The sequence below is a fragment of the Pecten maximus genome, chromosome 4 (assembly GCF_902652985.1).
Source record: "Pecten maximus chromosome 4, xPecMax1.1, whole genome shotgun sequence".
NCBI lineage: Eukaryota > Metazoa > Mollusca > Bivalvia > Pectinida > Pectinidae > Pecten > Pecten maximus.
The window spans coordinates 8460361-8485311 of NC_047018.1; the positions used below are offsets into that span (position 1 = coordinate 8460361).

Consider the following 24951-nt stretch of genomic DNA (forward strand, 5'->3'; position numbering starts at 1 on the left):
TGACCAATCGGTGTACATCATTGCTTATAGTGACCAATCGGTGTACATCATTGCTTATAGTGACCAATCGGTGTACATCATTGCTTATAGTGACCAATCGGTGTACATCATTGCTTATAGTGGCCAATCGGTGTATTTCGCACTCAAAACTCAAGATGCTACACTCTGTACATACAGTAGAGCGCGACTACATCGTTGATGCCAAAGGTGTTCGTGTCAACAGGAGCTTATAGCTTATATATCATAGGTACCTGGACATCAGCGTTTAAGTACCATGTATACCAAGACAACAATTGTATAACTGTCATATGATCAGTGTGGAAGTGTTACATGTACAGTATTTGGCTAATAAGGCTACCCGAGGGTACGTACAGTTGTAGTTGGATACTTATAATGAGACAAAATCGTGAATATATTGACTCTAACGGACGACAGGTTAGACTGAAAGTGTCTGCTTGTAGAATCATTTATATATATTTACATCTCTCCCTTCTTCAGCTTAGTAAACTCTGACAGCGAGTAAATCAGCATATACGCAATGAAAAAAAAGCTTAGCGGATTAATAAGCGCGGGAATCGGGCGCTAACCGTAGGAAATGTTCGTTGCCAACTGCGGGCATACAACCGTATACGCAATCAAAATGAGGTTCAATCCTTAAAGAGAGAGAGAGAGAGAGAGAGAGAGAGAGAGAGAGAGAGAGAGAGAGAGAGAGAGAGAGAGAGAGAGAGAGAGAGAGACAGAGAGACAGAGAGAGAGAGAGACAGAGACAGAGAGAGACAGAGACAGAGTCAGAGACAGAGAGAGAGAGAGAGAGAGAGAGAGAGAGAGAGAGAGAGAGAGAGAGAGAGAGAATAAAACGTGTAGGTACTTTGTGTACAGTTGTCGTGTTTAATATATATATTTTCAACTATATACACGATGTATCTGATAAAAAGATGTAAAAGGACTTATATGGTAGTTAACTGGAACACGAAGGCTACAGTACAAAATTAATTAAAGAATTATGGAATTAGGTTAACTCATTTGCTAAATCACAAAAGCCTGATTTAGTTTAATAACTATATGCTACTATTCTTATTTCCAGGATTATGAATTCCTGGACTATGAAATACAGTACGGTATACTACAGGTAAGGACAATGAAATACAGTACGGTATACTACAGGTAAGGACAATGAAATTCAGTACGGTATACTACAGGTATGGACTATAAATACAGTACGGTATACTACAGGTAAGGACAATGAAATACAGTACGGTATACTACATGTAAGGACAATGAAATACAGTACGGTATACTACAGGTAAGGCCAATGAAATACTGTACGGTATGTACTACAGGTAAGGACAATGAAATACAGTACGGTATACTACAGGTAAGGACAATGAAATACAGTACGGTATACTACAGGTAAGGACTATAAATACAGTACGGTATACTACAGGTATGGACAATGAAATACAGTACGGTATACTACAGGTAAGGACAATTAAATACAGTACGGTATACTACATGTAAGGACAATGAAATACAGTACGGTATACTACAGGTATGGACAATGAAATACAGTACGGTATACTACAGGTAAGGACAATGAAATTCAGTACGGTATACTACAGGTAAGGACAATGAAATACAGTACGGTATAATACAGGTATGGACAATGAAATACAGTACGGTATACTACAGGTATGGACTATAAATACAGTACGGTATACTACAGGTAAGGACAATGAAATACAGTACGGTATACTACAGGTAAGGACAATGAAATACAGTACGGTATACTACAGGTAAGGACAATGAAATACAGTACGGTATACTACAGGTATGGACAATGTTATACAAATACAGTATGGTATACTACATGTAAGGACACTGAAATACAGTACGGTATACTACAGGTAAGGACAATGAAATACAGTACGGTATACTACAGGTAAGGACAATGTTATACAAATACAGTATGGTATACTACAGGTAAGGACACTGAAATACAGTACGGTATACTACAGGTAAGGACAATGAAATACAGTACGGTATACTACAGGTAAGGACAATGAAATACAGTACGGTATACTACAGGTAAGGACAATGAAATACAGTACGGTATACTACAGGTAAGGACAATGAAATACAGTACGGTATACTACAGGTAAGGCCAATGAAATACTGTACGGTATGTACTACAGGTAAGGACAATGAAATACAGTACGGTATACTACAGGTAAGGACAATGAAATACAGTACGGTATACTACAGGTAAGGACTATAAATACAGTACGGTATACTACAGGTATGGACAATGAAATACAGTACGGTATACTACAGGTAAGGACAATTAAATACAGTACGGTATACTACATGTAAGGACAATGAAATACAGTACGGTATACTACAGGTATGGACAATGAAATACAGTACGGTATACTACAGGTAAGGACAATGAAATTCAGTACGGTATACTACAGGTAAGGACAATGAAATACAGTACGGTATAATACAGGTATGGACAATGAAATACAGTACGGTATACTACAGGTATGGACTATAAATACAGTACGGTATACTACAGGTAAGGACAATGAAATACAGTACGGTATACTACAGGTAAGGACAATGAAATACAGTACGGTATACTACAGGTAAGGACAATGAAATACAGTACGGTATACTACAGGTATGGACAATGTTATACAAATACAGTATGGTATACTACATGTAAGGACACTGAAATACAGTACGGTATACTACAGGTAAGGACAATGAAATACAGTACGGTATACTACAGGTAAGGACAATGTTATACAAATACAGTATGGTATACTACAGGTAAGGACACTGAAATACAGTACGGTATACTACAGGTAAGGACAATGAAATACAGTACGGTATACTACAGGTAAGGACAATGAAATACAGTACGGTATACTACAGGTAAGGACAATGAAATACAGTACGGTATACTACAGGTAAGGACAATGAAATACAGTACGGTATACTACAGGTAAGGACAATGGAATTCAGTACGGTATACTACAGGTAAGGACAATGAAATACAGTACGGTATACTACAGGTATGGACAATGTTATACAAATACAGTATGGTATACTACAGGTAAGGACACTGAAATACAGTACGGTATACTACAGGTAAGGACAATGAAATACAGTACGGTATACTACAGGTAAGGACAATGTTATTCAAATACAGTATGGTATACTACAGGTAAGGACACTGAAATACAGTACGGTATACTACAGGTAAGGACAATGAAATACAGTACGGTATACTTCAGGTAAGGACAATGAAATACAGTACGGTATACTACAGGTAAGGACAATGAAATACAGTACGGTATACTACAGGTAAGGACAATGAAATACAGTACGGTATACTACAGGTAAGGACAATGAAATACAGTACGGTATACTACAGGTATGGACTATGAAATACAGTACGGTATACTACAGGTAAGGACAATGAAATACAGTACGGTATACTACAGGTAAGGACTATAAATACAGTACGGTATACTACAGGTAAGGACAATTAAATACAGTACGGTATACTACAGATATGGACAATGAAATACAGTATGGTATACTACAGGTAAGGACAATGAAATACAGTACGGTATACTACAGGTAAGGACAATGAAATACAGTACGGTATACTACAGGTAAGGACAGTGAAATACAGTACGGTATACTACAGGTAAGGACAATGAAATACAGTACGGTATACTACAGGTAAGGACAATGGAATTCAGTACGGTATACTACAGGTAAGGACAATGAAATACAGTACGGTATACTACAGGTATGGACAATGTTATACAAATACAGTATGGTATACTACAGGTAAGGACACTGAAATACAGTACGGTATACTACAGGTAAGGACAATGAAATACAGTACGGTATACTACAGGTAAGGACAATGTTATTCAAATACAGTATGGTATACTACAGGTAAGGACACTGAAATACAGTACGGTATACTACAGGTAAGGACAATGAAATACAGTACGGTATACTACAGGTAAGGACAATGAAATACAGTACGGTATACTACAGGTAAGGACAATGAAATACAGTACGGTATACTACAGGTAAGGACAATGAAATACAGTACGGTATACTACAGGTAAGGACAATGAAATACAGTACGGTATACTACAGGTATGGACTATGAAATACAGTACGGTATACTACAGGTAAGGACAATGAAATACAGTACGGTATACTACAGGTAAGGACTATAAATACAGTACGGTATACTACAGGTAAGGACAATTAAATACAGTACGGTATACTACAGATATGGACAATGAAATACAGTATGGTATACTACAGGTAAGGACAATGAAATACAGTACGGTATACTACAGGTAAGGACAATGAAATACAGTACGGTATACTACAGGTAAGGACAGTGAAATACAGTACGGTATACTACAGGTATGGACAATGTTAGGATATATATAGTATGTCCATTACACAGTTACAAACACAATGTATCAGATTTTCTCAACTCTCATCTTGGGTTTATACATTCGTTCACAGGCACTAGTACCGTACAAACGTGTGCTCCGGTCGCATTCATATTTACACGTTTATTTTACAAAATATGGACGTGTCATGCAATCTATAATATTAACTTATCCTCTGATCCCAGACGGTACCAACCAGTAATAAATACTGCCCCGTCGGATTCACTCCATTGACTCGTCCATCTCATTTCCATACGCACCCTCGTCGAAACGTTAAATTCATCTTCGCTCGTCTAGACAAGATACCGAACAGTTACGGTCCAACATATGTTGATAACGTTACCGACCTGCTCGCCATTCCCTGTCCGTATACGTTTCCACCAGACCTTATCCTCAACAGGTTGTCGATGCTCTTGATACAGCTATCAGTTTAGATGTAGAGATGTCGCCAGTGTTAGGACGGGTTCCCAACCTGTAACCGACATTGTCATATTAAAGAGCTCGCGTATTGTTTAATACAAACACCTGTGTTTTGTTTGATGGAATCGTGCAATGATACAACATTGCCATTATGGTGAAAATTTATTTGCGCTAATAAACATTTGTCCTTTAAGACTACCTCAAAAAACCTAGGAATATGGTTCATATGTTTGTTCCATTTTATCCAGGAAGAATGTAGTCAGTAATAAATCACAGTTCGCGTTGATCGAGTCCATACATGGTCAGGATTGATGTTATAATTCAAAATGGTTGACAGGCCTGCAATAAGCGCTCGCTCGGTGGTGGATCACAGGGGATAAACATTCATTAGAGCTGTGATCTAATTGAAATTTAGTACATAGACGAGATATTACACACGCTGACCTTGGTGTGTTGCTAAGCGCTGACATTACAGGCCACGCGACCGCGGTCCACACGGCAACCTCCCATGGCGTGATCTTCGGTTGCGGGCAGCAGGCGATTCACACAAACAAACCCTCAAACAAAACAGAATCAAATTTATTACCATTTAAGATTCATCACTAGGGAACATCATGTACTATTACAAGAAATCCATATGTAAGACTATATACAGTTATATAGATATATAACAGTGTCTTCAGTAATCACGCGTGAAAAATATCAAAATATTAGCCACACGAGTGAAATATATTTGTTATTACTGAAGATACTGTTAGATATTCTATTTATTACATTGTATAGCAAAATATGCCGATGCAGCTCAATCTCTCCCAGAATTCATTGCGGCCCCCTGTCAACGGCTCACAAAAGTACGCCAATCGTGACGTTGTGTATTCTATCTTGCATTATGACGTCGTATAGCATGACGGAGAGTTGTATGCAAATCTTATATTTCCCCGTTGTCGTTTGAAAGCAGTGTTCTGATTGGTCAAATCAGAAAAAATTTATATTTATAGAATTAACTTTTCGATATTTCACTGGTAAAAACGTACTAAAATGTTTAATATAATGTGATAGGTCTAAATATCCTTAATATAGTCATCTGAACCCGACAAAGTTTGGTTGTGATCCTAAGGATTCCATATACCAACTCCTTTTACTGTTAATATCAATTAATTTTTTATATCTAACTATATTATATTCATTTACGTAACAGATCACAGAGGCCTTATGTTACCTTCACGCTGTGGAGCAGATGGTTCACAAGAATGTATGTCCACAATCTATCCTCATCACCAAGAGAGGCACGTGGAAACTGTCGGCCCTGTGCTTCGCCGAGACAGTGCGTGATGGAAAGGTAGGGTATTTCAAAATGTGTGACCATAAGTGTACAATAGGTGTGACCGTTAGTGTGGAATAGTTGTGACCGTAAGTGTAGAATAGGTGTGACCGATAGTGTATAACAGGTGTGACCGATAGTGAAGAATAGGTGTGACTGTTAGTGTATAATAGGTGTGACGATAGTGTAGAATAGGTATGACTGTTAGTGTATAATAGGTGTGACGATAGTGAAGAATAGGTGTGACTGTTAGTGTATAATAGGTGTGACGATAGTGTAGAATAGGTGTGACCGATAGTGTATAATAGGTGTGACTGTTAGTGTAGAATAGGTGTGACTGTTAGTGCATAATAGGTGTGACCGATAGTGTATAATAGACGTGACTGTTAGTGTATAATATGTGTGGCCGTTAGTGTAGAATAGGTGTGACCGATACTGTATAATAGGTGTGACCGATAGTGTATAATAGGTGTGACTGTTAGTGTATAATAGGTGTGACTGTTAGTGTATAATAGGTGTGACCGATAGTGTATAATAGGTGTGACCGTTAGGGTAGAATAGGTGTGACTGTTAGTGTATAATAGGTGTGACTGTTAGTGTATAATAGGTGTGACCGATAGTGTATAATAGGTGTGACCGTTAGTGTATAATAGGTGTGACTGTTAGTGTATAATAGGTGTGACTGTTAGTGTATAATAGGTGTGACCGTTAGTGTAGAATAGGTGTGACCGATAGTGTATAATAGGTGTGACCGATAGTGTATAATAGGTGTGACCGATAGTGTATAATAGGTGTGACCGATAGTGTATAATAGGTGTGACCGTTAGTGTATAATAGGTGTGACCGATAGTGTATAATAGGTGTGACCGTTAGTGTATAATAGGTGTGACTGTTAGTGTATAATAGTTGTGACTGTTAGTGTAGAATAGGTGTGACTGATAGTGTATAATAGGTGTGACTGTTAGTGTATAATAGGTGTGACCGTTAGTGTATAATAGGTGTGACCGTTAGTGTATAATAGGTGTGACCGTTAGTGTATAATAGGTGTGACCGATAGTGTATAATAGGTGTGGCCGATAGTATATAATATGTGTGACTGTTAGTGTAGAATAGGTGTGACTGTTAGTGTATAATAGGTGTGACCGTTAGGGTATAATAGGTGTGACCGATAGTGTATAATAGGTGTGACCGTTAGGGTAGAATAGGTGAGACCGTTAGTGTATAATATGTGTAACCGTTAGAATAGTGTTAAATATCACAAGATAGAAATACAGTTAGATATGCGCGTCTATTTATTACCATAGGTGTTATTTGTAATACTACTCTAGACTTTACCATCCCAAAAATCTCAAAATATTCAGAATGATCCGAAGGCAGTGTTTATATGGAATCGGCGGAGGAATTATATATAGACATGTATATTTTGTGTTATTCTAAATCATTACGTAGACGTGCATTAAATGGTATTTTAAAGCGATACTATCAATTTGAAAAAGATTTACGTTAAGAAAGGAATTCAAATAAGAGATCTTGACCCTATCATCTTTGTCTGTGGATAGTAATAAATGTGTACGAAATATACAACCGAGTCTGTCGGCGTATGGAATGGACAAGACCAGTAGACAAAGCCTCCCAGTGATGGTATACGCTAGACATTGTTTGGGGATTACAGAACACATTTAACAATAACTTGATTGATGATGTGACGGTGATGGTGATGAATTATTCATGGACTGATTTGATTAGGGATTCTTTTACTAATTAATGGGGTGAGAAATACATATATAGACGCAACGGCTTCTTTTCCCTTTTTACAAATGAACGAGGTATATGTTCGTTATGTTGTAATAATTTCCAGTTTATACTATGATGAAGGTATTATTTAAATGTCGATTACAAATTAAACCTAATGACCAACGTTAAAGCAACAATGGAACCTTATTAAAACGTATAATATCAACATTCTTTACTCCCTATTGCTAATCTAACTAGTTACATCAATACCCTATAATCCCCATTGCTAATCTAACTTGCTACATCAATGGTCTATAATCCCCATTGCTAATCTAACTTGCTACATCAATAGTCTATAATCCCCATTGCTAATCTAACTTGCTACATCAATACCCTATAATCCCCATTGCTAATCTAACTAGTTACATCAATACCCTATAATCCCCATTGCTAATCTAACTTGCTACATCAATACCCTATAATCCCCATTGCTAATCTAACTTGCTACATCAATAGTCTATAATCCCCATTGCTAATCTAACTTGCTACATCAATAGTCTATAATCCCCATTGCTAATCTAACTTGCTACATCAATAGTCTATAATCCCCATTGCTAATCTAACTAGTTACATCAATACCCTATATCATTCTAATCTAACTAGTACATCAATACCCTATTAATCCCATTACAATCTACTGGTACTAATACTATTATAACCCATTACAATCTAACTTGAAATCAATACCGATAATCACCATTGCTAATCTAACTAGTAATTCATACTATAATCCCATACCTATATAACTAGTACATTCAATACCTAATACCCCATGTAATATAACTTGCTACATCAAATTATATCCCATGCTAACTAACTGTACATCAATACCTATAATCCCCATGATAATCTAACTTGCTACATCAATAGTCTATAATCCCCATTGCTAATCTAACTGTGCTAATCAATTAGTCTATAATCCCTTAATCTAACTAGTACTAATAGTCTTACCATGCTAATTCTAACTAGTTATTAGTGCAACTAGCCTAATCTAACTATCAATATCTTAATTTTGCTAAACTTGCTACATCAATAGCTCATAATCCCCATTCGCTAATCTAACTAGATCTACATTAATACCCTCTACTCCCCATAACGATCTAACTTCGACCCCTACATCAATACCCTTTAATCCCCATTGTAATCTGAACTTGCTACATCAATAGTCTATAATTCCCCATTGCTAATCTAACTTAGCTACATACAATACCCTCTAATCCCCATTAACCGATCTAACTTGCTACATCAATACCCTCTAATACCCCATGCTAATCTAACTTGCCTACATCAATACCCTTGAATCCCAATTGCTAATCTAAACTAGTACATCAATACCTATAATCCCACATTGCTAATCCTAACTTGCTACATCAATAGTCCTATAATCCCCCATTCCTAATGCTAACTTGCTAGAATTCAATAGTCTATAATCCCCCCATTGCTAATCTAATTGCCAACATCAATACCCTATAATTCCCCCATTCGCCTAATCTAACTAGTTCACATCAATACCCTATAATCCCCATTACTAATCTAACTTGCTACATGAATACCCTATAATCCCCATTGCTAATCTAACTTGCTACATCAATACCCTTAAATCCCCATTGCTAATCTAACTTGCTACATCCATACCTTGTTATCCCCATTGCTAATCAAACTTCTTACATTAAAACCCTTATCATTAAATGATAACTAAGAACTATGCCATGGTAACTAGGAGTTATTTACTGGTTACTAGGGATTACTAAATGATAACTAGGAATTACAAAATGGTAACTAGGAATTACTAAATGATAACTAGAAATCATTTTAAGGTAACTAGGAATTATGTAATGGTAACTAGGAATTATGTAATGGTAACTAGGAATTTTATAATGGTAACTAGGAATTTTATAATGGTAACTAGGAATTATATAATGGTAACTAGGAATTATTCAATTGTATCTAGGAATCATGTAATGGTAACTCGGAATTATTAAAATGTAAAAAGTATTTGTTCAAAGGTAACTAGGTATTATTTAGTGGTAACTAGGCTTAATGGTAACTAGGTATTATTTAGTGGTAACTAGGCTTAATGGTAACTAGGTATTATTTAGTGGTAACTAGGCTTAATGGTAACTAGGTATTATTTAGTTGTAACTAGGCTTAATGGTAACTAGGTATTATTTAGTGGTAACTAGGCATTGCTTAATGTTCCAAACATTTATCTCTTTTGTTCTAACGAAACCGATTCTGACTTTGATCCATTTATTTCAAATAAAGCCACAGACAAGATGTGAAAAGAAATATGATTATTTTTTCATAAGATTTACAGATAATGTAAACATAGAAAAGGTTGATAAATGTATGACTGGTGCCTAGACTTTGGTAAATGGTTTAAAGGTAATGTAAATATAGAAAAGGTTAATACATGTATGACTGGTGTCTAGACTTTGGTAAATGGTTTATTGTCTGGGGACTTACAAGCAAAACAAATTGTCTTAATCAATTAACACAATGAATCTAGTTCTGGGACACACGAGTACATTAAATAAAGGATATTTGAGTCAATAGTACATTATCCTACATTAAACATGATTCGATGATGTAATTGCATTGGTTAATAAGAGATTTGATTAACCTAGTTGTAATAATAATCTGTATCTGACAGATAGATCCCTGTGTTAGCGCGGTCCATCAGTGTTCTCTGTGTAGTTCGTGTGTACCCGTTCACTGTGCTAATGACGTGTCCTCTGTGTAGTTCGTGTGTACCCGTTCACTGTGCTAATGACGTGTCCTCTGTGTAGTTCGTGTGTACCCGTTCACTGTGGTAATGACGTTTCCTCTGTGTAGTTCGTGTGTACCCGTTCACTGTGGTAATGACGTAGGGGAGTGTTTCTGATAGCAGTTCTAGATCTATATCTCTTTAAATCTGGTATTCTGTTATTTAGAATGTGTACAGAACTGTTCATGATTCGATATATATTTATATATGTACGTCACTTCCGGATGAATTTGTGACTCCACTACGATGTATCCACTTCCTGTTTACGAACTGGTGTGTTGTTGAAAATCACTTAGGTACTTCTAAATATATTTGAGCACTCTCTCATTCCATTGATACATCGAAATGTATCTGGGATAGAAAAACAATAAGTAGGCAAATTCATTTTGTGACCACCAAGCTGTATCGGATTGGTTGTGATAATGCAATAATAAACTGTTCATTACGGACTGTTTATCTTTAACATATCGGTAAGATATAGATAAACTGAATAGGAAATCGTCCGGCCATTGTTCTACTGAATGCGTCAGACGTTGTTGTATCGCTATAAATCGTAATGGAGACACACATGTGGGAATGATGAAGGATATAAGAGTCAGAGGGCGTATATTATTGAGTATTGGATAGCATGTGATAGATAGTAGGACAGACAGGCTTATTATTACCTATAATGGAAACATAACAACCGGTATAAAAGTATACAACAATATTAATCAAGGCCAAAACACGTACAAATTAAGTTTATGCTTCATACAATTTGAATGTGTATTGAGTTGCTTGTAATATAATGATGACATAGCTGTCTATTTCGAAACTTGTGTAAAATACTTTGATCCATGTGGCTTGTTCGTAGTGTTAAATAGTCTCTCAGATGACGAAACATGCTTCTTTAGCTCCGGAGGTACGCCGGGGATTATCGCGTCGGGTTCCTGTCGAGGCACTCGGCAGGGATATGTTTTTCATTTCTTTCATATTTGTATATAAAGCTGTTTTGTTTTTGCAGGATTCTGTGATTTGTCATCCCTGGAGTACTAAAGTGCCTAAAATGGCTCAGCCTGATTTGAACTACATAGCCCCTGAGACCCAAAACTCAAAATACTGCTACTTTTTAAGTGATATGTTTGCTCTCGGAATGGTCATATGCACTATATTCAATACTGGTACACCACTTATAGAGGCGGAACATAACACAACTACCTATCAAAAACAGCTAGAATTCGTAAGTATATATAAAGGGTATACCAGGTAAGTATATAACTATTACAACTGACCACAGTTTCACAATAAGAGGAGTCCTTAAACTTAGCATTTTCCACGGTAAACATCATTGGAAAGGGAGTTTTCCTTAAACACTAATGCTTTTCTAAGGGAAAATTTAGTGGAGGGATGTCTTTAAGATACAGATTATTGCTGATATTGAGGCCAGACTAGTCAAGTGCCGAGCGTTAGTTTTCGGGAAGGTTCCTGGTTTATAAAAGTATCCCCTCATGATCCAGGTGTATCAGTGACAATGACAATATTTTATTCTCATAAACATATAAAGTGTAGAGAATTATACATACAAAATTTGTACAGGACATATGATATAATACATCGATACATTTGTTAAGCAAGAGATTATCTTAAATATTGTTGAGTCGTATACTTATTTCTTTAATTAATTTCACAAGTGATTTCAATTCATCGTCTACTACAAAATTAAAAAGTGTATTAAATTTGAATGTACTTGGTCTTTCATAATAGTATCTAGATATATATTTTTTTCTGTTTAATGCTATTTGATGATCGCTGCAATTAAATAGATAATGGAATTCGTCTCCTATTTCATTCAGGTTACACAGACTACAGATTCTATTTTCTCTTGGGATGTTATTCCATCTTCCGTATTCGATTGGTAATTTAATGTTACAAGTTCGAAATTTACAATAGGAATTAGCTAGCTTAGGAGGGAGGTCAAGTAGATATTTTTCTAAACTTAAATCATGTTTATAAATTCTGTAATTGGTCCCTTACGGAGAATTGAAAACGTCATTTTTCCAATTACATATGAACAAATTTCTTAGGGTATGAAAAACAGTATTTTTTAAGCAGCGTATACTAGTAAATTCATGGTTTTCAAAAACATCTAATATATAATCAGTCGATATGAAGGTAACATGTCGGTGAACAGAACTAAAGGATACATCGGTATACACAACGAGTACTTGTGTCTTTTGCAACTTTTAAAAAATAACTTACGAGTGTGAAATAAATTCCATATCCAACAATTACGAGTCGTGTGACCTGTTTCTACCACAATGATATCGGCTTGAATCAAAGGGAAACGTGGCCAAGTATAATTTCGCGTATGCAAATAAAGTGTACCGGTGACGTCCGGAACCCGGTGATGTGACGTCATTCGATTATTGATGACGTCAAGAACAATTGCAGCTTGGGTCAAAGTTCGAATTCTTGACCAATCAAAAGACTGGAAGGTCATATACCACTAGTGGTATATAACATATATTTATCCAACAGTCTGCACATTTATACAATGGCTTGAGAGTGGAATAACACGGCGTATTGTGGTGGTAGAAATCGTTATACAGTGCAACTTCCGAAAACCGAACCTTCTAAAAACCGAACACCTCTGAATACCGAACGAATTGTCATTGTACGGAATTGGTCCTTCTTTATTATAGTATTAAAAAACTTCCAAATACCGATCCCTCTGAATTCCGAACACCGGACTGATTTTGTGTCCAGTTCCTGTTAAAATATACCTAAAATTACTTCTGAAAACCGGCCTTACCTGAGCGATTATGACACGAGTTCAGGCCAGTCATCCGTGAAACAACAACTGTGACGGGTATTGTGTGAAGCCTTATTGTCTCGGGACCTACGTAGGTGATTTGTACAGGTATCCAATATATACCCCAAGGGGGCATTATGACGGAAGGCCTAGTGTATAATCAACACGACAATTATGAAACAATGCCACACTTCATTGAAGCGCGTCGGTTCGTTTATCTTCTCAATGCAAGTAGAGCTAGAAGCCTGAGTTTCGCATCTAATTTAAATGAGGCCCAAAAGGGGTTGTTTTCGTAAAGAAGCCCGTGATGTTTTTTTTTAGACAACAGCGATGTCGGAAATACGACCAGTATCATCTGATCAATTGTAATTGATATTGAAACAAAACATCTTCACACCCTTTAATACTATTTGATGTGTAAAATATTCCGTATCGGACTATTGGCCCCATCCACATGACGAAGCTTCACCGGATGTAACAAAATGTAGGCCGATCGTAAAGTGTAGTTGTACATGTGAAAATAAAACTATTTAAAACTATTGTTATAGTCATTTGCCTTTCTTATATATTCTGCTATATATACATTGCTTAACTTTCATAATATGCATATTATTCAGACAATCCAAATTGTCTAAGTATGTACGTGCCGTTTTGTAATCGGGTGTAAAATATTCCGTATCGGACTATTGGCCCCATCCACATGACGAAGCTTCACCGGATGTAACAAAATGTAGGCCGATCGTAAAGTGTAGTTGTACATGTGTACTGACCGGTAGGTTTCAGATCATCCTTACAAGGGTTCGCACCTATATTATGTTCCTGTCTTCATAACACACGTTAGAGTAAAATATATCCAAAGATTCCCATTAGCTCCATGATAGAGTAAAAGACATTAAAAATACCCATTAACTCAATGTTAGAGTAAAATACATCAAAAGATTTCCATTAACTCCATGTTAGAGTAAAATATATCAAAAGATTCCCATTAACTCAATGTTAGAGTAAAATATATCAAAAGATTCCCATTAACTCAATGTTAGAGTAAAATATATCAAAGTATTTCCATTAACTCAATGTTAGAGTAAAATACATCAAAAGATTCCCATTAACTCCATGCTTTCTGTTTAGCGATCATTTTGAATGCTGACTTATTTCCCTCAATCAGAGAACTGCTAATTCATTTCTGCATAACCGTAAACAATCTTTCAAAAGAAATGTGTACATGTCTTGATCACTATGACAAAGTGTCAAACTCATCTTTTCGCTTTAAAGCCAGAGCTATTGTTCTGTTCTTCGTGGATATATTTGAAGAAATCATTCAGAATGTTATAAACACATATGTATTCCAATGTTTGTCAAAGTACATTAGGTAGAGGATATATATTTTCGGAGTCATGGAAACTTTGTTGTGCTGAAATAGCTATGGAAATAATGAAAATAGAAAGATAGGTCTTTCTCCATACTATCGTATATTAAGCATTGGCGCAACCGATCATCCACTTTGAGTTTGACCTCAAGCAATACATTATAAAACTCATTGTCTTCTCAACATTCCAGGATAAAATGCTCTCGACCTAACTTTAGATACAGTACCAGGGTCCCGTAAAAAATGATTTTTACGACGAAACAATAAAATTCTTTTAAATTTCAAAATACCTTTCGCTATGGCATTGAAATGTAGTCATCTAAAAAAAACTGCATGCCTTTTAAACTTTCTTGTTGTCTAGGACTATCTGACCTTTTCTTTTTTCTTTTTTGCGCGCGCATTGCTTAATATGGGAATACCAACCGATCTTTAGTGTTACCGGGGATGGCTTCTTGTCGAGTTGTTTATGGACAATTGCTATCAAAATCGAGGTGTTTCATTGGTGATAAAACAACACGATCAGGTATATAGAAATGGCCCAATTCCGAATCCTCAAGGGAACGGCCATTATCGCCTTGGAAACACGGCCATGTTAGTGGACCAATCAATAACCTGGGTCTAATTTTCATTTAAGCCTAACTATACACTGTGGTATCATTAATTGCTTCTCTATGGGAATTGAAGAAGTAGTATGTGCCGCACCATGGAAAAAGCAATAATGGACATCACCTCATGTGCCTGTCTGATGTACATCTAAGATGTCCTAACGGACCTGCCCGCTATTAAATCTCAGCTTTCCAGGCATATCTGTTCGCAATGTCTATTTTATCTGACTGTCTAACATACATCTAAAACTTCCTAACTGATCTGCTTGATGTGTTTGGTATGTTCTGACTATCTGACTGTCTACCATACATCTAAACTTTCCTAGTTGATCTGCTCGCTGTTTGGTATGTTCTGACTATCTGACGGTCTACCATACATCTAAACTTTCCTAGTTGATCTGCTCGCTGTTTGGTATGTTCTGACTGTATGGCTGTCTACCATACATCTAAACTTTCCTAGTTGATCTGCTCGCTGTTTGGTATGTTCTGACTGTATGACTGTCTACCATACATCTAAACTTTCCTAGTTGATCTGCTCGCTCTGTTTGGTATGTTCTGACTGTATGGCTGTCTACCATACATCTAAACTTTCCTAGTTGATCTGCTCGCTCTGTTTGGTATGTTCTGACTGTATGGCTGTCTACCATACATCTAAACTTTCCTAGTTGATCTGCTCGCTCTGTTTGGTATGTTCTGACTGTATGGCTGTCTACCATACATCTAAACTTCCCTAGCGGGCCTGCTCGCTCTGTTTGGTATGTTCGCCTTGTCTGACTGCCTACCATACATCTAAATTCTGTTTGCTATGTTCGATATGTCCATCTCGTCTGCATTTTTTTTCAAACAGCTTAGTTCATCTCGTCTGCCAATTATTCAGCTAAGCTGCCCTGGTCCACATTCTAGCCGGAACAGCTCTCGCTGTCGCCTAGCATCCATTGGCACTTTCCACATTGATTGACTCAAATCAGATGGAAAACCGTCTAATCTGATGTAGGCCCCGCTGTTATCTTGTTCTCCAAACCGACTTTGCTTTTTTAAATCATATATCGTGTACGACATTATTCTCTTCCACGCACTCGCCCATACAGCGTACCTAATTTACCGTACAGGGTTTTCCTGCACAGCGTTTTATTATAGGATTTTAAACAGTACCAATGTGATACTCGACAAATTAATTTCACTCATGTTGACCTCATTGCCTGATTATCTTTATTTCTAAAGCTATCTAGACCAAGAAATAAACGGTGCACGTACCTACGTATTAACAGTTATTGAGCAGAATGTGTTCTGTTTTGACATAGGAGGCGAGGTAATTTGTAACATAATGATAAATAAATAGGCATATACCTAAGTACTGATAAGCATACATGAATTGTTTGTTTTCACGAGCCACACGTAAAGTAATACAGGTGTAGTTATATATTTGAAGACGTATTGAAAGTATGCATTTGCACACTCAAACATATGATACTAATGGCGGAACGCAGCACTGTCTTTTATAAAAGATAAGTTTTAGCCGAGAAAATCAGACAATGAAATTAATCGTCTGAGTTTCTGAAAGCAGCCGCTCGTTTTTAAATGGATTCTGCATTACTTTTGCAAATATCTCACGGGTAGAGATTGAATCAAAACGCATTCGAGGTTTTGTCGACTGATACTGTCGGTGTTATCTAATAGAAAGAAAGGCACCTAATTCAAAAGACACAGTTTTACAATTAGCGTGAACTTAATGAACACAAAATAATTGATATAACGCATACAGAAACATGCATGTACAGATCATATATTTAATGCAATTAGCTGGGATCAGCGCATATCTATCCTTGCATTTGCATCTCTTTTACCGGTATACTTGGATTTTATACCACACTTTCTCAATTACGTGAAGACAAACTCCAGAGTTTACCTTGATGATACCAATATATGATGGTCGATATGTCTTTTCTTTGTTATGGTGATCTATTGTGTTTTAGTGTACAGATCAATGTGATTTAAGATGTCCATCAGATATTGTGGTTTGGACTAAGATAATTAATCTGTCGTTATCTCTTGACAGATCACGGAAAAGTTCAGTGACGTCGCTCACCGGATGCCCCTCCCCCTTGTAGAGCCTGTAGAAAAGATGATTAATAAAGATCTCCGATACCGCCCGACAGCTCAGCTTTTTTGTTTGGTATATATAATATCAACATCAGGGAGTATATCAATGGGTATTTAGACAGCCTGCGCTTGTATGTCATCTATACAATCATGGTAGAGGAGAGAAGTCCTACTTAATTGATGAAACAATTTGATTGAATTATTTCCAGTATCATTGTGTTGTAAAATGTAGCCGTTAACCCTAGTCATAGAAATATATTGATCTCAAATATAGGACATCTCTTCTGTGGGATCTCAAATATAAGACATCTCTTCTGGGGACAGAATAAGCCGTTAACCCTAGTCATAGAAATATATTGATCTCAAATATAAGACATCTCTTCTGTGGGATCTCAAATATAGGACATCTGTTCTGTGGGATCTCAAATATAAGACATCTCTTCTGTGGGATCTCAAATATAAGACATCTCTTCTGTGGGATCTCAAATATAAGACATCTCTTCTGGGGACAGAATAAGCCGTTAAGGAGACTTAAAGGAAGTTTTCTTAGATAAAAACTGTAAAATATGAAAGACAGACGTTCTGAATTATGAATGAAGTTATTGGAAGTAATCTAAAAATTATAAATAATAATATTTGCATTTTCTTTCATCAGTGTATATTTATACAGAATCATTATATATCTAGGTATTGTAGCTTTCAGCTTGAAACGTCGGTTAACTGTTGGCAATTCTGTATTGTAGAAATAAATAAAAAAAAATACGCAACATTCGACTTTTAGCTCAAACATATTGAAAATCAATTATCTTTATATTATATCGATTTCAAACACAAGCCATGAAATCCTTACTGAAAAATATAAAGCATGGCTTATTTTCAAGATTCCAAGATAGATATATTGTGTGGTTAAACAAAACAACTGACTTTGATTATAAGTAACTATGATTTGTTTTACAGTTAAAATATTTCAACGATCCCATCCTTAGAAGTTTACAACAGTTAGATAATATAGATATAATGGATTATTGCCAGAGAGCTGAAGTGTACGCGTTTATAGCACAAGTCATCCCCAGTATACCGAAAGTAAGTGAAAACCAACACGCGTGTTCTCTTTGATTGGCTTTTATCTTGTTTCTTCATGGTAGCATCAATTTTCAACATCTCTTTAAAGTAGGTCATAGCAAATGAATAATCTTAATATGGTTTTGTTTAATTTTGCATTGCTTAACTTCCTATCATCATTTATGGCCATTTAAGGACGGCCTTCCTTGTGTACGAGCTCCATGAGTGTGGCGAATGTGTTTGTGTTTTGGTAGGTTGCAAGGTATTTGTGTTTGTCTTCTTGTGACAGTGCTAAACTGCTTTATAGAACTACATAACTAAAGCATACTGCCAAAGATACCTTGCAGGACACCCCAACCGGTCATATTATACTGCCAAAGAATGAACCAGTCGTCCTCCTCCCAAACTACTAAACTTTAAGTAGGATTAGTAATTGCCATTTTTATAGACTCTGGTTATCTCGACCAGGGGACAGTGTAAGCACGTGTTGCGATGTTACAACTATTATTCACAATAATTAATAAACAATATCCTGTTTTCTTTGTTTAGAAAATATTATATCGCCATGTCTTCCCCGCCCTTTGCCTTGAATGCTCAACAGCCGACACAATCACCAGTGCATTATCTCCCCTGCTAACCCTTATCGACTACGCCACACGGGAGGAATACGTGGAGAAGATCCTGCCCTTTTTCAGACTCATCATGAACTCGCCTAAACCAGTTCAGGTATGCTACCGAAGTGATATGGTCCGGGAAACTGTTCTGGTTTGCATTAAGGAATTGAATACTTTTCAATACTAAGGATTGCAAGAGACAATAATGCGAACATCGCCTTGAATGGGAATTTAGCAATAGTTAGAAATAATTCAACTTAAACTATTTCACTTTTTTTAAGAATAATGCAGACTTGTAGTGTGTGTTTTGTTATGATAGCATATTTTCCTGTCGAAGAAGGCAGCGTTCACTGCTATAAAATGCAGTGAAATAAGTAAATGATTTTTGTGGAGGTGATTATAAATTCTACAAAGATAGAAAAAAATATTTAGTTTCTGATCCATTTAGATTGTATACCAGGTGCTATGTAATGACATTTAGCTCTCTGGTGTTAGGCGACAGTGTACATACTAGACAAACTGGACACGGTGCTGATGAAAAGTCCAGCGGATGAAATACGGTCAGAGGTTTTACCATTCGTCTTCAACAGCTTGGAGTCCAACTCATTACAGGCACAGGTATAGTAGGTCGTCTTTGTATTGTGTTTAAGCGTTGTGTGTTTTGTTATATATATATATCTATGGTAGTACCCGAGGAAACTGCGGAATGTACACTGTTTCCTACTGAGGATTTATTAATTTCAATGCCACTTTTATAAGTCACATTATCTATTAATTGATAAAGAATCATTGAAAGGTCATTTATGTCAAATTAAATTCCCCCGAATAATCTAAAACCAAAGTACACTTGAAGACAAATAAAACCAATATGCGTATTGTGCCTTGCTATCAATAAAAAAGGTTGAACAGTCACAGAATGTAAGGTCTTGCGTCCGTAGGTTTCCGATAAGAGTGAGTCGCTATATATGTATTTAGCAAATTCCTGACGAAGAGAAGATGTCACACATGTTTATTTACCTTTATTTTTTAACAAAGAGACACATTTGACACAGCAAAGTAAACCGTTCTACACTAGATGACGACTCTGTCCTTCATAGGATGGTCATTGACGCATTCACAACAATACATAATATAATTTGATTTTGTTATACAGACAAATACGCCAACAAAAAGTATAATATACATTTACACAGACAAAGTTAATCTGGTCAACGCATGCCAGGTAATAGTTGGTCTCTTCATTGAGTCCAATTCGAGTTGAAATTGAAATATATTGTTAAAAATATAGAGAGAATAAATTCCATTTCCACTGAGGTTTTTAAATTGGAAACAAGGTCACTGGAACGGAATTTAATTCGGTTGAAAAATCAATTAAGTCATTGTCATGGTAACCTATATAACGTCATGTAGTTTGTAGTTCTGTCATTGGAGTTTAATCTGTACTTTATAATCGTTTTGAAGGTCACGTGCTTAGTATATATAATACGCTCACAGAAATCCTTTAACATGGTGTGTTGTGTGATGAAAGGTTAACAAAAACAGGTTATATCGCATCGTCTAATTTAACTGAAATTGAATATACTCATAATCATTCATTAGACAGGTTTATGTTTCAACATTTCAAGTGTATTTTGTATGTAACGTTTACTGTATTGGACTTTTATTGTCATTAAAGGAGGCAGCTCTAAATGCAATTGGTATTATCAAAGAATACTTAGACGATAGTGTGATGAGAAATATGGTGCTACCTCGGGCAAAAGCTCTCTACCACAAAGGAAGCAATGTGAGGGTAAGTGTATTACATCCCGTGGTATATTGTGGAAACGTACTAATATAATAAAGCATGTCATCAGCCTATGTTCAGGAACAATTAGCGTTTACAGTATTGATTATGCATGCACTACATGTATTTGTTTTGATGTCGTTTTCCTGTTTTACTGTTTTGGCAGGTGCGACTGAATGCGTTGTCTTGCATAGACTACTTGCTTGATAGCCTGAACAAGATGATAATACTGGACGAGGTGTTACCCTTCCTGACTGATATCACAGGTCATGACCCGGATATCGTGATGGCAGTGGTCGGTCAGTATCCAGGGTACCATTGGCCGGTTTTTTTTGTTTTTGTTTTTTTAGGCGTTTGTTTTGTTTTGTATGTTTAGGGGTTTAATGTTCTCGCCTCAGCCAGGGTCTTATGAGGACGGACATCAAGGGGACAGAGTAAGAAAACAAAGCAAACATAGACATAGAAGTGAGGAAACGTTTTGCTTGTCGCTACTATTTTGAAAGTAGAAGTTGAGGAAATAATTGTATGATAGGTGTTTACGTTGGTTCAGGGTTAAATACAAATGGGAATTATTTCGTCCTTATATGGATAAAACCTCAGAGTTTTCTAACAAAGACCTTAATAAGGCTGATGGACAAATGGTTTCAATTGCACAGAGGATATGCGCGTACAGGCATACAATATCGTGCGTATATTGTTATCCTTAGTTTCTTCATAATTAGCTTATTGCATAGCGAATCTTGCTTCGCCTATTAGTCCGTCGGTAATGAATTACTTCGAGAGAAAATAAAGTTGGGTTTTTTTCTTGCAGGTATTTATAAGCACATGTTAAGTGACAAAAAATTTGGCCTCACCCATAATCTAATAGCGACAAAGGTGATGCCTCCCCTCATTCCGCATACCGTAAACCCTGGCCTTAGTATGGAAAAGGTAAGAACACTAGTTCTCTGATTGACATTCTAATTACCAAACATACGTGTTGATTTACGGCTTGCTTCTAATTTGTTTCAATTGATTTCATTGGCTTCTATTTGGCAGTAGCACACTTGTTATTAAACACCGACCTCACGTAATTGCATATTCCATGATTTGCGATGCCAGTTATTCCGTTAATTTATCATTTATATTATTTTGATCGTTCGTTTTACGTTTTATATATATTTTGTAACATTTGCATTGCAAGCTCCTTATGAACTCTATCAGAAGAATTGGTATCTATAGGCATTAAACATAATAGAATTAGCACCATTTTACTAAATCAATTACCGTCTTGTATAATGAATGACTTGTACTATGATAACGTTAGACAAATCTATGATTGTGTTCACTAATAACTGCATATTATCTCAGTATGTGACTTTAGCGCACACTTTCAGCATCCGTAGTGGTGTTATCATGAACAAAGGGAAACAATTCATGAAAAGTCATAGATAACGGATTGATTACAATTTCCTTTTGTTCCTGGTATCGCACTGAATGCTTAAAAACCATAACGTTTGCAGATGATGTACGTTATATATAGTATGACAGATGTCTCATCATTACATTGATATATGATGTACGTAAGGTCATGTCAAATGTCTCATCATTACATTGATATATGATGTACGTAAGGTCATGACAAATATCTCATTATACATTGATATATGATGTACGTAAGGTCATGACAAATGTCTCATCATTACATTAATGTATGATATACGTAAGGTCATGTCAAATGTCTCATTATACATTGATATATGATATACGTAAGGTCATGACAAATGTCTCATCATTACAATGATATATGATGTAAGTAAGGTCATATAAAATGTCCCATCATTACATGTATATATGATGTACGTAAGGCCATGTCACACCGTTACAGTTCAGTGCACTAATGGAAGTTCTCAGAGAGATGCTGGAGCAGATTGACAGAAAACGTCGCAATAAGATGCAGGAAGAGACTTCGGCTGTACCACTTCCAAAAAGGTAGGCACATTGTCCCGGACACTTCATAACTAAGAGAGGTGTGAAATGCAATGGCCATTTAAGTTTAACTTACCCGTTATCTGGGTAACAGATCAATAAAGATATCACCGTGACATGATGCTATAACGTAGTATACACTATACATATTGATAAGTGCAAGCGGACATTGTTATTTTATCACGTCATAGAATGTAGAGTAAGGAGAAGGAACATACAGATAATTGGTTATATTTGATATTCACCGGGAACGTCCAGATTTGTATACAATAAATAGTATGTTTAGAATATACTAGTATTATGCATAAAGTTCATACAGACTCGTAATCATTCACTGCCTGTAAGTATTCCTAATCAATACACATTTCTTTGCCTTCATAAAGATTGGTTTATCATTTCTATACAAATGAAGTATGAACTGCAACATAAAATGTACAATACCAGATTCGAATGATTAGAATATCTGTTTTCGGTTGGTCGTTCGATAATAAGGACGGTTGGTCCTACGATGATAAAAACAAACAGGCATATTAATAAAAACTCCACATGTCGTCCACAGTACAAAAATAACAAGTTATAAGGCACTCCCGCTCTTTCACAATCACTTTATTTTTCTTTATTTCACTACTTTTACGAATGGGCCTGTATACAATCCTCCTTGTCTGACATTGACCATGTTTCATTTTGGATGCTTGCGATAATGAAGGGGGTCAATATGCATGCCACTGGTTGACGGTAAGACTAAGGACGAAAAATCGAGCACGTCAACTTCATCTCGAATCTTTTTGACTGTTGAAAATAGTGGAATGTCAAAAAGTCGCACAGGTAAAGCTTCCAATCTTTTTTTTTTTTAATTATTGATACAAGTTTAATCCAGCATCTGCTGTTTCACGTTGTACATTGCTGAACCTTCATCTAGCCCTTGCTGTCATTTAGCCTCATCCTATCCTCTCATTATCCATTTTTATTGTAAATCTGTGCTGAAAGAAGAACACGAACAGCAATCATCAACTGGTAAAAAGTATAACAGTATAATCTACTGTTTTAAAGTATCAGGAAGGACGTTGCATGATGCATGCCACCAATGGTATCGACTTCTACATTGTATTAATCGAATGCTGAAAACTGTAATCGAATTTGTACCTATTTACCTTTTGCCATTTTCGCTTAGCTAAGCTATACCATGCTATAAACTATGTATTCGCAATCCTGTCATCCTCATCTTCGGATTAATAAATATATCATATTTTTATAAAAACTTATGTACAATTTGACATGTTAACATTTCTGTTTTGGGGAAGTACACAATAGCTAAAGATGTATGTTCCTGCAAAATGTTGTCATTCTTCATCGGTAGAGCAATCTCTGTCCAAGTTGTCCCTGATTGGTCTCGACAGATCACGTGAACAATTAGCCGCTCTGACGTCCGCAGGTAAACAGTATATAGTCCCTGATTGAACGTCTACCCACTGCTAATTTCGCTATCAGCTCCACTCAGCTTCGAATGTTGCATGGATGTGTGATCAATAAGCTTACTCCTTTCTTCAAATACACATAATTACACTCTTCCACCGTATCATTACAACACATTTTAACACAAACAATGTGTCGCTATATTTGTGTAATCTTTCTTTTTAAAGAATTGTAACGGCACTTTTAAAAAGGAGACGGTAATTCCGTTACTTTGATGGAATGTTTATTTTTTTTTCTATTTTGTGGAAAGTGTGATACTTATTTTGATAGAAGCACTGATCACAAAGAGGTTGCATGTACACTATACACTACACGAAGCATGCATGTTCGTGTATGTTTCTTAATAAACCATAGTTATTGTATCGTGAAAAGTGCACAGCAGTAACATATT

The 24951-nt window shown here is 36.2% G+C and overlaps 1 protein-coding gene across 3 annotated transcripts in view; it reads left to right on the forward strand.

Moving 5' to 3' along the window:
• LOC117325128 (SCY1-like protein 2) overlaps nt 1-24951 on the forward strand; it is a 122823-nt gene that overhangs the window by 90855 nt on the left and 7017 nt on the right. For 2 of the 3 annotated variants that reach the window (XM_033881091.1, XM_033881093.1), the window contains exons 4-16: nt 1085-1129; nt 6115-6255; nt 11802-12017; nt 17617-17733; nt 18618-18743; nt 19272-19448; nt 19832-19954; nt 21012-21125; nt 21286-21418; nt 21931-22049; nt 22987-23090; nt 23794-23912; nt 24445-24519. In XM_033881091.1, coding sequence (XP_033736982.1) covers nt 1085-1129; nt 6115-6255; nt 11802-12017; nt 17617-17733; nt 18618-18743; nt 19272-19448; nt 19832-19954; nt 21012-21125; nt 21286-21418; nt 21931-22049; nt 22987-23090; nt 23794-23912; nt 24445-24519 — 1609 coding nt within the window. The remainder of the gene's footprint in view (nt 1-1084; nt 1130-6114; nt 6256-11801; nt 12018-17616; nt 17734-18617; nt 18744-19271; nt 19449-19831; nt 19955-21011; nt 21126-21285; nt 21419-21930; nt 22050-22986; nt 23091-23793; nt 23913-24444; nt 24520-24951) is intronic. The other variant, XM_033881092.1, reaches the window with a different exon arrangement.